Source organism: Populus nigra, chromosome 1, assembly GCF_951802175.1.
Source record: "Populus nigra chromosome 1, ddPopNigr1.1, whole genome shotgun sequence".
NCBI classification, from domain to species: domain Eukaryota; kingdom Viridiplantae; phylum Streptophyta; class Magnoliopsida; order Malpighiales; family Salicaceae; genus Populus; species Populus nigra.
The window spans coordinates 39646862-39660307 of NC_084852.1; the positions used below are offsets into that span (position 1 = coordinate 39646862).

The 13446-nt window shown below is 33.0% G+C and overlaps 1 protein-coding gene across 1 annotated transcript; it reads left to right on the forward strand.

The window, feature by feature from the left end:
• The first annotated feature begins 8253 nt into the window (after positions 1 to 8253).
• Positions 8254 to 11751, forward strand: LOC133676066 (putative glycerol-3-phosphate transporter 1). The gene is made up of 3 exons (XM_062097642.1): positions 8254 to 8426; positions 9474 to 10555; positions 10839 to 11751. The coding sequence occupies exons 2-3, from the start codon at positions 9550 to 9552 to the stop codon at positions 11402 to 11404; spliced, it is 1572 nt and encodes a 523-aa protein (XP_061953626.1). The 5' UTR covers positions 8254 to 8426; positions 9474 to 9549; the 3' UTR covers positions 11405 to 11751.
• Positions 11752 to 13446: the final 1695 nt, after the last annotated feature.

Genomic DNA, 13446 nt, shown 5'->3' on the forward strand with positions numbered 1-13446 from the left:
ATCATTCAATTTTTTTTAAAAAAAAACTCAAGTCAACTAGGATTAACCCCTCAAACTTACAGCCTGAGTCATGAAAATGAGATAATTCTGTAGAAAATAAATTAAACAAAAAAAATCATGAAGCCTAATCCTCTATCAACTCAGTGTTGGAGAATGAAATTGGAAAAAAAAAACAAAAAAAAACTTAAGTCAACCGAATTATAAAACTGAGATAAGCTTATAAAAACAATTAAAAAAAATCATGAAGCTCAATCTCCAACCAACTCAATATTAAAGGATGAACTTGAAAAAAAAAATAATAAAAAGTATTAGAAAAAAATAATCCAAGTCAATTCAGACTAAAATTCCAAATACACAACTTGGGTTACAATATCGAGATAACCCTATAAAAAGAAAATAAAAAAATCGCATTACCCAATTCTCAACCAACTCAATGTTGAATGATAAAATTTAAAAAAAAAAGCAATTAAAAATGACTTAAAAAACAACCCAAGTTAACATGCAACCCAAGTCATGATACCGAGATAATCTCATAGAAAACAAGTCAAAAAAATTACAAAGCCCAATTTCCAACCAACCAAATGTTAAATGATGAATTTTAAAAAAACTATATTCAAAAAATAAGAATCAAATTTAACATAAAAAAATAAACGATAGCCCACTTTGTTATTTTAAAGAGAGTGAGGTGTGTGAACTAAGAAAAGGAGAGAGAAAAGAGAAAGAAGAATAAATAAAAAAAAAGAATGAGCCACCGAAGCCAAATCAAAGCTTCGATGTGTGCACTCATAATCTTAGAAGAAAGATCACGCTTATAAGAATGAAACGATACCAAAAAAGGCCGTCTTCGAAAGTTGTGGCTGCCCAAGTGCATTGGTTGTCAATGCGCGTGTTACACGCGCGAGTTATTTTTTTCTTTTTTGTCGAATTCGATCTATGAACACTTATTTCAGCTTTAAATTCAGCTCTTAAAGCTTTAATTGCTTTAAATCAAATATATTAAACTTTATTTTATCAAATTGATTATTAGTTGAATACTATATTTTTTTCTCCAACACCGCGAGAACTCTACATGAAACCAATCAAAAGCAAATCATCTAATTTGGTCCACAATCAACCTAATTTGAAAGAAAAAACTTGAAAAGAATAGGAAAACTTAGGTGAATAAAAAAAGAAAGAACAGGTGGCACTATTATCATCTACAGTGTTTTTGCTCTGCAGAAACCCTGAATATTTTAGTTTCTTTTGTAATTGTAATGCTATCAAAGTAATTTCAAGCAAACATATTCCCAATCCAAGGGTTGCACGACGGGTCAGAACGCTGACTGTAAAATGACTGTCTTGGGGAGAAAAAATGTAACCAGCTTCGAAAATACTTTCATTGAAAAATGAATATGCCTGCCATGTTCATGTTGGACCACGATTTGCCATTAACGAAAGCAATCCTGTCCACAAACCAGCATCAAGACGACCTGGCTATCTACGTATATCTCTTCGACTGGAATCCAATCCAGCAATCACCTCAATCATCATCCAAAGGCTAGCCAGCCCATTAAAGTTATATGCATACACGACCCCTGCTTCTTCTTCTTCTTCTTCTTTATCCAAATATATTGGATCTGCTACATATCACCATCCATGAAGAACAGAGGACCACCTTTTCTTGTATCTGTGCTCATAAGGGCCATCCATCACGGAACTTGATTGGCATAAATCCATGGCCATTATTAAAACTTTCAACTGGCCTGGCTGCAAATTGAAGTTCGGATTAATGTAACCAGCACCACTGCCCTCGTATGTGGTGCCGAGAAATTGACTTATCGTTGTCTAGAGCTAGGAAAGCCAGAAAAAACCCACCTCCTCTTGTGTCTGATTAAACTAACACTACTTTTTAGGATAAAAACTAGTTGAAATTAGAAGGAACATTTCTTACATGTCTCACAAATTATTTATGTTGAAGAACGTGCGCTATATGTGGCAAATCATAGTGCGGTTTAAGCAACAACAAAAAATTATATCTTTGGTGGCGTGCCTGACTTTTGAATGAGGAACTTAATTGATGTTTTTTAAATAGAAATAGTACTGATTAAAATAATTTTGGCAACCAGCAAGAAAAAAAATATTTGGTGAAATATTACAGGCTCATGAATTGTGTGTTAGAACAAAGTAATGTATAAATTGTGTTGTTATTAATCTTTTTTTTTTTAAATTAATGTGAATGTTCAGGTCAATTTATGCGTGTCGTGACTAATTTTACGGGTTCTGAAGTTAACAATAATATAAACCTCTAGTGACTATCACTATTAGCAACCACAGAACTTGAACATGAGATATCACAGGGGGATGATCTAGTTTTTTTTTATAAAATTCATAGGCTGCTTTTTTTAAAACAACTTATATTTTTTTTAAGATTACATTGTTTTTAATAGCACAATCTATTGAATATTTAAAAACAAATGTGGAGGAATTTGTCCAAATTAATGAATGTTTAAAATATTTGTGCAAGTTGCATTATTTCCCAGCAACGTAATCTTCACATTTTATTTTATCTATATCTTAACATGTAACATGTTGAGTTTATTTATTTTGAGGTTGCACTATTAAAACATATAAATTGCATTATTCCAAACATATATATTTTTAACATATAGTAGCTTGCACATGGCCGGCGGTTTATCTAAGCAGCCTTCCTCGCATGGTACAAAAGGCCCCATCCTGCGTGCTGCAAATGGGCATGCCGAGACTTTTCCTTTGTTCTTCCTTTTCAAGTAAGTGACTAGGTGCTTGGAGACAGTGCTGTGATTCTATGATTATTATTATTATTATTATTATTATTATTATTAATGGAGTTGTTCAATGCGAGATGGATGATTTTGTGGAGGATCTCAAGCCATTGCTCGCACAGCACCCTGATGTCATAATTTTAGCTACTATTACAAGTGCGAAATGTGTAGCAGATTGGTTTGCTGGAGCTGTTGGGCGTAGGTTGTTCTATGAACTAGATTTCTGATCCTCCTAATTTTCATCGGGTGTTTAAATCTTTTGAATAAAATTTAAGTTATGTAATTATAATATCTTTAAATAACCATAAAAATTATAATAATATAAATTATATTTTGATAACTCACTTAATAGTTTAAGTTTTTAAATTAAATTAATTTCTTAACATAATATCATAGTTTTAATAACTAAAACAATCATGAATTCAAATTTTATTATTTTATTTATTTAATGAAAATTAAGCACATGATAATATGAGTTAATACAAGTTTCAAGTCTAAAAAATTTTAATTTGAGGAATATATTAAAAAATAAAAAATAATACATTAACATAGTATCATAATTTTAGAGACTAAAACGGTTATGAATTTAAATTTTATTATTTTATTTATTTAATGAAAATTAAATACATAATAATATAAGCTCATACAAATTTTAAATTTAAAAAAATTTAATTTAAAAAATAATATAAATTATACTTCAAACTTCATTCATCTATCATCATCTTCGATCGATCTTCGATCGAGAGATTGTCATCAAAAGTACGGAAAAAAAAAGTCAGTTCGTTACCTCCTCATCTAAAAAGCATTTTGAATTCGAAACACACAATCCACAGTCTAGAAATTGTGGATTTAATCATGTGTTCAAAACCAATCTCATTTTTTTTATGGTTTCTATTAAATCTTGATTAGCCTAATTAACATTTGATCGAAAAAACTTAATCATAGGATGTAAAATCTGGGTAAAAAACAATCTGAACAGTTAATTAAAAAAAAATGACAACCTACGACGTTAATTCAATCGCGGGCCCATAATTAATTCGATAGGATTCGAATCACAAATCGCAAAGCTCGATAATTGTGAGCTCTCTGCTATCAGAAAACTGATCAGATAAAAGGATAAAGAACAAGAGGAATGGGGGGGGATTGCCCCTACAATCCTGACCAAATACCCTCCAGCGCAAGATCCAAAGACCAATACAGTAGAAACAAGCTCCCGTATAATAATGGACATCGAAACAAGCCAGAAAAGGAAGTTTCCATCTTCTTTCTGAAACAGACAACTATTCTCTGCACAACCATGAACGAGTGCCAGTTGCCACGTGCACCCATCACCCTCTTCTACTGCATCCGTCAATCTCGCCACGTCATGTTTCCGTACTTCCACGTGGACACGGGGCCATGGAGTGTTTTGGCTGGAGGATATCCCCTGCCCCTTAAGTATAATTCTTCTTGGATATGCGAATATGCGTTCCCGCGGTCCGTTATTGATAAGTTGCGCTGCTGCTGGAATTACAAGAATAGCCCTGCTGCGATTGTGAAATAATGACAGCGTCCTGTTTAATAATTTTATGCATCTTGACTAATCTGCCCTTCTGGATTTCGAGCTGGGACCTTTATGTTCGTAGGCTGTCAAGTCCTGTTCTTGTTATTTTTTTGGGTGATTTCTGGATTAAATAGAAAAGGGGTTTTTGCAGAACAAAGAAAGTCCTCTGTTCATTCAATTCTCTTGCTTTAAGTTTTTGTTTTTCCCTAAATAATTTAGAGGGTGCTTGACAGTTTGGTAGTGGTTATTTTTTAAATATTTTTTTGTACTGAAATATATGTCAATTATGTTTTTTTATTTTTTAAAAAATATTTTTTACATTAGAACATCAAAACGATTCAAAACGTACAAATCATATTAAATTTTAACAAAAAAAAATTTAATTTTTTTGAGAACGCAGTTTGCACCGCGTTTCCAAATATGTTCTCAGTAACCACAACTAATTGAGGGTGAGAAATCACTGTTATTCTTCGTTTAAAGTATTTGATTGAAAAAGTACTTTGTTTTTTTATTTTTTAAAATTTAAGGTTTTTTATTTTTTTATTTAATATTAAATTTATTAGAGATTGACTTCATTATTTATTTTATTTTACTTTTTTTAAGGTTATCTCAGTATTATAACCTAGATCACGAGTTTTGCAAGTTAATCTGATTACTCAAGTTTTTTTATATATAATTGATTTTTTTAAAAAAAAATCATCATTCAATATTTGAGTTGATTGATAATTAAAATTCATACTTTATTATAGGTTGCTCTCCATGAGATTATCTTAGTCTCATTACCGAGTTAAGGTTTGACGAGCTGGCTTGAGTTTTTTTTTGTTCTATTTTTTATTGATTTTTTTTTCAATCTCATCCTTCAACATTAGATTGATTGAGAACTAATATTTATAATTTGTTTTGATTTGTTTTCTATTAGATTATCATAATCTTATGATCTAGGTTTATCAAGTTACACCATGTTGACTTGGGTCCTTTTTTTTTCTTTTTTTTTCTTTTTTTTTAAATTGGGTTAATTGAGAATTGAGATTCAATATGTTTTCTAATTTACTTTTTATGAAGTTGTCACAATCCAATGACCCGGATCGCAAATTTTACATATTAATTTTGGTTGTTCCGGGTTGATAAAATATATTATCATCTAAGTATTTTTTTAAAAAAAATATCATTTTAAAATCTTTTTTAATCAAATTATGTTTTTTTTTCTGATTGTACATGTTGTTTTTGAACTTACCAAATAGACCGGGTTATATCATATTAATCTATGAAAAATTCAAAATTACCTTTTTTTTTCCTGAAAATATGATAGCAACACATTGAATAGTTTTTTTTAAATTAATTCACCCGCCAGGAAAATAATCCAGATAACAACTAATTCTGAAGTTATTTGAAAATTACTGTGTCAATTGTCAAGAAAGTGATGTCTTAACTAATCAGCTGACCAGAACACCTAACGAACAGACACGAACCAGCTTATCATGCAAGCAAAAGAGAAAAAGTATGCGCTTCTGTGGTCCTGAACTGAAGCTTCGCGTTCATCATAACAGAAGGCAGGAGGGCTTGGCATCAGCGTACGGGCAAAGTCGTAAATGCTAGCTTTCAGCACTAGCTTGGACCATTTGAACTCACCTGCCAATCTTACAAAATTATTATTAAAAAGATTTTTAGGATATTTAAAAATATGTTTGTGGTTGTTAATATTAACACATCAAAATAATTTTAAAACCATAAAAAGTTAAATTTAAACCATTTATTTTTATCTTCATGGAACTCTGCGTTTCCAATCAGTGCCCAAAAGGGTAAATATGGTTCCCCAGCACACTATATACACACACTGATAAACCCTATAAATTTATTGTGCTCGTGAGTTTTCTTTTCATCCCTTCTCTTTTTTTTTTCTTTTAAATTTGTTCGTCAGGGATCTAATTGAATGCTAATTTAACTAAAATTATCAAGGAAGAGTAAAATTAAAAGATAGAAGATCAAAGTGAAAAAAAAAACAAAGAAACAAGTGGTTTTAAAGATTTTTAGTGAAAATTCAACTTAGTTCATGTATTTTTCAAATTCTAAAAATTAGGCGTCTTTAATTTTTAGAATTTCAAAACAAATAAATTTTGATCTAAAACTTTATTATTTTTATTTTTAGGTTTGTGATTTAAGAGAAAAGAGAGAAACATATTAGATTTTGGTAACAGATAAAAAAAATCACTATTAACAATGATTTTGGTTGCAGTGAATTTTATTTAGCAAGAGGAGTTCTACTTGAGTGTTTTTCTAGCTTAAAATTATTTGAAAAAACATGAATAAGCTCGAAAAAATTTTTAGTTTAGGGTTAATTCATGTGGTTGTTTTGGTTTTTTAAAGTCATTAACGAGTTTATTAAGGTGTTTAAGAGTTTTATAGGCTAGCATTTGATATTAAATAATTGATACTTGAAACTTGATAGATAGAGCATGAATATCTAAATTCATTATCCAATAGGATATAGATATAGAGAAACCCAACACTAGGGTACCTATTGTCATTCCTGTATATATAGTTTTAAATCTATCTCTATATCTTTAACTAGATTAATTTTATATTTGTAAAATGACTGAGTTCTCAACCTATCATTTTGTTTATTTTTTTCTATCTAAATGAACTAAATTTGTCGCAAACATGATTAAATATTATACCAAGATATTAAAAAAAAATTATAATGTCATCTTAAACCCTTTTCATTTTTTTTTTAAATTTTGAAATGTTTAGAAATATTTTTAAACTAATTTACACGTGAATCAAAATGAAGATTCTTTTTTGATAATTTTAAATATATACTCTCATATCATTTTAATACATTTAAAAATAGTTAAATTTATTTTTTAAATGATAATCTTTAATGTTCCTAGTTGGGGAAAAAGGAAATGAAATATCTACATAATAATTAGTTTAAATGACCACGCTATGTTGCGATTTGAATAAATTTGTTCTTGAATATAAAGAAAATATATAGGTTATTAAAAATTATTTAATATTGTTATTAAACATTTATTTACGGGCCAACCTTGAATTCTTATGACCTGTTGCTTTATCTAGTTGAGTTATAATTAAATTATATGGAAGTTATTCTGATGTAATTCAATTGATTTGAAAGGTCTAAATACAACTCAAAAAATTGATAAAAAGTATTACTTGACTTAAAAAATTAATTCAAGATAAATATACTTTTTTAATATCAAGACTAAAATATATTGAATCGACCTAGATTTCATGACTTAACCAACTAAATATGTGATTTAGGTGATGGACTCTATGAAATTTAAAAACTTTTTTAATTTTTTTATTTAATTATATGATAATAAAAATAAATATTTATAAAATAAAATACAAACTATATACAAATAAAATATAGAGATATTTGTTTGAAACTTCATTAACCTTATAAAAAAAATCAAATCAATTATAAAAACAAATTTAAAATTAAATAAATATTAAAAGGTAAAATCAACGACAATGAAAGAAAAAAATCAAAGGGAGAATAAAAAAAAAAAAAAAAAAAGCTACCGCGCGTGCGTGCACCCTAGTAAGGAAATTAGACCCTCATTGGATTGCAATCAATTGCTTTCAAATCACATAAACACGATTTGAAAATGATAGAAGTCATTTTTAATGCAGCACGAGGAGAGAAAAAGAAAATATAAAGGAGGAATTGAAACCAAAACAGTATTTCAGATTAATTTTTACTTAATAAATACTATCATTTAAAAAAAATAACAGTAAAAAAAAAAACTAATCCATTTCCCTTAATCCGGAGAGATTTAGTTAGTCAAGGGCATTTCCGTTAAATAACACAAAATAAAATAAAAGCAAAACAACTTTTAGCTAAATGAAGCCAAGGACAGAGTCGACAACTGAAAAAGGAGAAAAATATTCGTTAACGCCAGGCTTAAGAATCCACCCGTTTATAAGCAACCAGTGGGCAGCGTCTCTTTTTCGTTAAGAATCAGAAACAAAGAGAAGGAAGCAGGGGGGGCTTTTATTTTCAGAGAGAGAAATTGATAGTTTTCTACAACGAGAAAGCAACAGCAAACATTCTCCTGTGAGCTCAGTTACTCCAAAACAAGGTATGTTGTTACTCTTCAGTTTCTATGTTTATTCATGTATGTTTTTCATATTTTCGGTTTTGAAATTTGGTTATTAATTTCATTGTTGGTGTTTCTTTTTGTCAAGGAGAGAGTGTTCAGAAGTTGATTTTGAGAAATGGGTTTTTGTTGAACTGAAAATTTACTGCCAAAGAAAAATTTGGGTTCGTGTCTGATTGTTGATCAGTTTTTCCATTGATTGAATTTTTGTTTCTGGTTGTTGTGTATTGTGGACTTTTTTCTTTTTCTGGATTCAATCTGTTATAATATAGTGGATACATAGACTATCAAGTCTTGTGTTTGCAGAAGTAAAGTTTGAAATTTTTCCTGAGAGATGGTCTTTTCTGGTTTGCATAGTTCTTTCTGTTGTCTTCTTCAACACGGCTTTTACTCGACCCGAATTTAAAAATAGTTTCTGGACATAGGTGTAACAGTAACTTTGGAAACCGGAGATATCAGTAGCTTTTAGAGAGTTTCAGGGGTTTTTTATTTTTTATTTTTTCAAATATTAACTGACAGAGTTTTGAGAGTTTCTTTTTTATATATATATATAAAAAAATTGTAATTGAATTCCTCCTCTGGTCAATTGATGCAAATTTAATTTGAGTATTTTTTTTTTCATTTATCATTCTTATACAACAATGAAAAGTTATCAAGTTGTGTCAATTGAGTTTCTTCGTTTGATTTGCTATGAGTTCTGTTAAGCTTGTACCAGACTGAAGTAACTTCTGTAATTTAGAAATTATTTCATATAATTAGATAATAGTATAAAAAATATAATTTTGTATAATACTCAGAGTTGGATTGTGTGTTAGGAATTGATCTAGAAAATACAGAGTCATTTGTTCGGAGTTCATGCATGTATGCAGTATGTGAAGTTCGTGATGTTCTATTTCAAGAGTCTGCAAAGAGTCACTTCGAACTCTATAAAAGAAGAGTTCCAGACTTGAGTGTTTTTCTCCTTTTGCTGCTGTTACCAAGTTATGATTGTGAACAAATGTTAAACGTTGTTGTTTATCTGTGCTGCAGCGTGCTGCTTTTGTTCTAAGAGAGGAAGTTGAATCCCTACCTCCTCTTCATTCCTTGAAGAGTTAAGAATCCTTACATGGGTCCATTTCGCGAAGCAGCTGAAAGAAACCAAAATAAGCCCCCTATTGGTATTCGATTCTTAGAGAGCATAAAGAAGAAAAGGCTTTCCTACAGAACCCACCAAGCCATTGTCTTGATTGTAACTTTTTTGGCATACACTAGCTACCATGCTGCTCGGAAAACCACGAGCATTGTCAAGAGCACCCTTGATCCAGAGTCTTCCGAGGTGGGTTTGAAGTTTGTCCCATGGAGGATTACTTACTTAAGTGAACCAGTTGAAAGAAAAAGTCTTTCATGGAAACTTGGAGATGGTTGGGCTCCATTTAATGCCTCGGATGGGACAGCCTTGCTTGGTGAACTCGACTTGGCTTTCCTTGCTATATATGCCTTGGGAATGTACTTCTCAGGGCACCTGGGTGATAGAATGAATTTAAGGATGCTTTTGACAATAGGAATGGTTGGAACTGGTATATTTACTTCATTATTCGGTGTTGGATTTTGGGCAAATGTGCATAACTTTTACTATTACTTGATAGTGCAAATGCTTGCTGGGCTGTTCCAATCAACTGGATGGCCTTCAGTGGTTGCAGTGGTTGGTAACTGGTTTGGGAAGAAGAAGAGAGGGCTAATTATGGGTATATGGAATGCCCACACTTCTGTTGGGAATATTTCAGGCTCTTTGATTGCTGCTGCAATGTTGAGCTATGGATGGGGCTGGTCCTTTGTTTTGCCTGGTCTCCTCATTGCTTTTGCTGGCTTGCTTGTGTTTGCACTACTGCCTGTTAGTCCCGAGGCTGTTGGAGCTGACAAAGATGAAGATGAATTGGATTCTCCAAATAAAGCTGGGGAGGAAGTTACAGAGCCCCTTTTGGTATCGGACTCTGACGTTAAACAGGAAGCTGTGGGGTTCATTGAAGCATGGAAAATACCTGGAGTTGCGCCCTTTGCTCTCTGTCTATTTTTTGCCAAACTGGTGGCCTACACTTTTCTCTACTGGCTTCCTTTCTACATTAGCCAAACAGGTAAAATGGGCTGCTTAGCTTTTTTTGATTTTGTGATCAATTTGAATTTGTGTAGCATTCTTTAATGTGCTAAAAACATGAAGGGAGAACATGAGATTCATTGGTTTCATGAGACTTCAATGACTCTGGTCGAAACTCTTAACATCCTAATATACTCGTTCATAATCTTAGATCTAAAATATTCGTGTTTGTCATTTTGCAACTGGGAAATGTGTTCATTTTGCTGCTCTTTCGCATATTAGTATCTATGATGAGGTCTCATGAATTCTCGTCAATCTTGCAGCCATTGACGGAAAGTACTTATCTGATGGAACTGCTGGGAACTTGTCAACATTGTTTGATGTTGGAGGGGTGGTTGGGGGGATTTTAGCTGGGCACATTTCTGATCGCCTAGATGCCAGAGCAATTACAGCAGCAAGCTTCATGTATTGTTCCATCCCTGCTCTTTTCTTCTACCGGAGCTATGGACACCTTTCCTTGGGTCTAAACATTGCTTTTATGCTTCTTACTGGCATGTTTGTGAACGGTCCTTATGCTCTTATAACAACAGCCGTCTCAGCTGACTTGGGAACTCACAGTTCCTTGAAAGGGAACTCGAGGGCATTGGCAACTGTTACGGCAATCATAGACGGAACAGGCTCGGTTGGAGCTGCAATCGGACCTTTATTAACAGGTTACATTTCTGCTAAGAGCTGGGGTGCAGTTTTCACAATGTTAATGGCTGCAGCTCTAGTTGCAGGTCTACTATTGACTAGACTTGTTGTGGCTGAAGTGGCTGCAAAGATTGCTGAATCGAGGTCTCAAGGATCTCCTGCATCAAAAGCACAGGCAGCTGCATTTGATGTGTGATTTATGGAGGGAGGTAACAGGGGTTATATCTATATTTGCGAGTGGTTTTCAGAGTGTTTTATGAGCTCTGCTGATTAAAATGACGAGGAAAATTCCTCTTGATAGGGATGAAGATGGGAGAGGATGCTTTTAAACCTAAATCACTTGATGGGGATGAAGATGAGAGAGGATTGTTTTTAAACCTTCTCCATGAATTAGTTTGACCGGGGGTAGAGGTAGGAAGAAGAAATGGAGGGAAGACAGGGTCTGTCCTGTACTCCTATGTTTTTTGTGTATATGTACATTTTTTCATACGTTATATATCAATTTAAGCAATGTAACATCACCCAGAAGGGCTGTTAAGATTCTGCTAACTTCTTAAGACTATCGATTGCTGTTTTGCATGCGGGGTTCCGATGATCAATTGCAGGATGCTTTTGATTTAAAAAATGAGCAAGAGGGAATTGTTTGGAGCACCAATAATGAGGTGCTTTTAAATGGCTCGCTTCTGTCTTCTTTGCATCAAGTTGCACTTTCGAAGGATCTATTGGGGTCAGTGGTAAAACTTTGGCTATACACCTGCTAAACTAGGATTTGGATTCAATTCTCGTAAGAAATTTCTTTAAGGTTGGTCAACTCTTGGGGATATTTTCCTTGGTGAAGAATAAAAAGGCTAGATTGCCTTTTCTAAGTATGCTCAGCATCAATGGCCAAAATCATTTCCTTTGTTACAAATTCAAAATCCACACGGGAGCAAGGAGGCGAAGGAATGGAGCTGGCCGAATAATGGATCCTTGTTTTTATCACGCTCTAACTATCGAAAACAACTCCAACCCATTTTTATAAACAAAAGATTTGCCTGGATATCCTTGTCAAAAAAGAGGGAGAAGAAAAGAAAATCTTTCAAGAAACCAACTTACAAGCTATGGTACAAGGTTGGAACGATACATTGTTTTTTATTTTTTTTTTACTTTTTTTCCTTTTCATCTTAAGATTTACAGCGGGTTGATATGTTCACAAGAAAAGGAAAAACTTCAATCGTTTTTCCTTAGATTTTGAACCCCGAATGATAAAGTTAGCATACCAGCGCGCTGCTCTAACAAGCTTATCCTTGCTCTTCGAATGGCTCTCTGAGGTAGCTTCGCGAACAGTGCTATACGAGCACTGTAACACTCGTCATTTGTTGTTGGTATGGAGGCTATGGAAAGAGGTACAACGGAAAAACAAATCTCAGGAAAACAAATTGCTGGAAAACAAAATGCTCGGTCTGTATATGTAATCCAATAACAAGAGAGAGTCTGATATTACCATTATCCAGGTCAAAAGCACATCTCGTCCATTGAGTAGGTATCCTGTTCAAGGCTCGGCTCTGATTTACTTTTGGTGGAAATTAAAAGCACTTTACTTCCATCAGCTCCTTCGAAAAACACTCAGCTACATCGGCAGTTCTAATAGGCTCTGCTTCATTGCCTTCCAATACCCATTTTGTCCTGGCTTTCCAAATTTCCCAGCACATACATGTACTGTGGGTAACAGCCGGCTCCCCCTCCCATCAATCTCAATTGATGTTTAGTGTCAAACAACCAAGTTCTAAATATTACATGCGACCAAGCTGCTTTTGCATGGTGGCACAAGGAGAAGACATGATTCACTATTTCATCCGAGAAATGAATCATTGTTTCATCTCCTTCTCAACAAAATCAAGAGCTAAAATAGATAACACCCAAATCCATGCATTGCATAAGATAACAGGAACCCAGGCAAGATTTAGGTGTACAAGGGATTCTCAATGGGAGACTTGCTTGGTCGCGATAATGGATTGTGATTGGAAAAGGATTGTAGAGCCTGTCATGGAGGTTTATATAGAGATAACCTGGGCAGAGAAGCCAACAACCCCCACAACCAAGCCAAAGAAGCTAACATAAGCCAAGAAGAACCCAGGCAAGAGGATCCCAAAACGCAAAAATAATAAGCACTGCTGTAGTGAATAGTAGTTTATGTCCAGAGCAACAGTGATTCCACCTTCCGTTTTAGTTTTTTTTATGACCTATGTAAGAATTCTA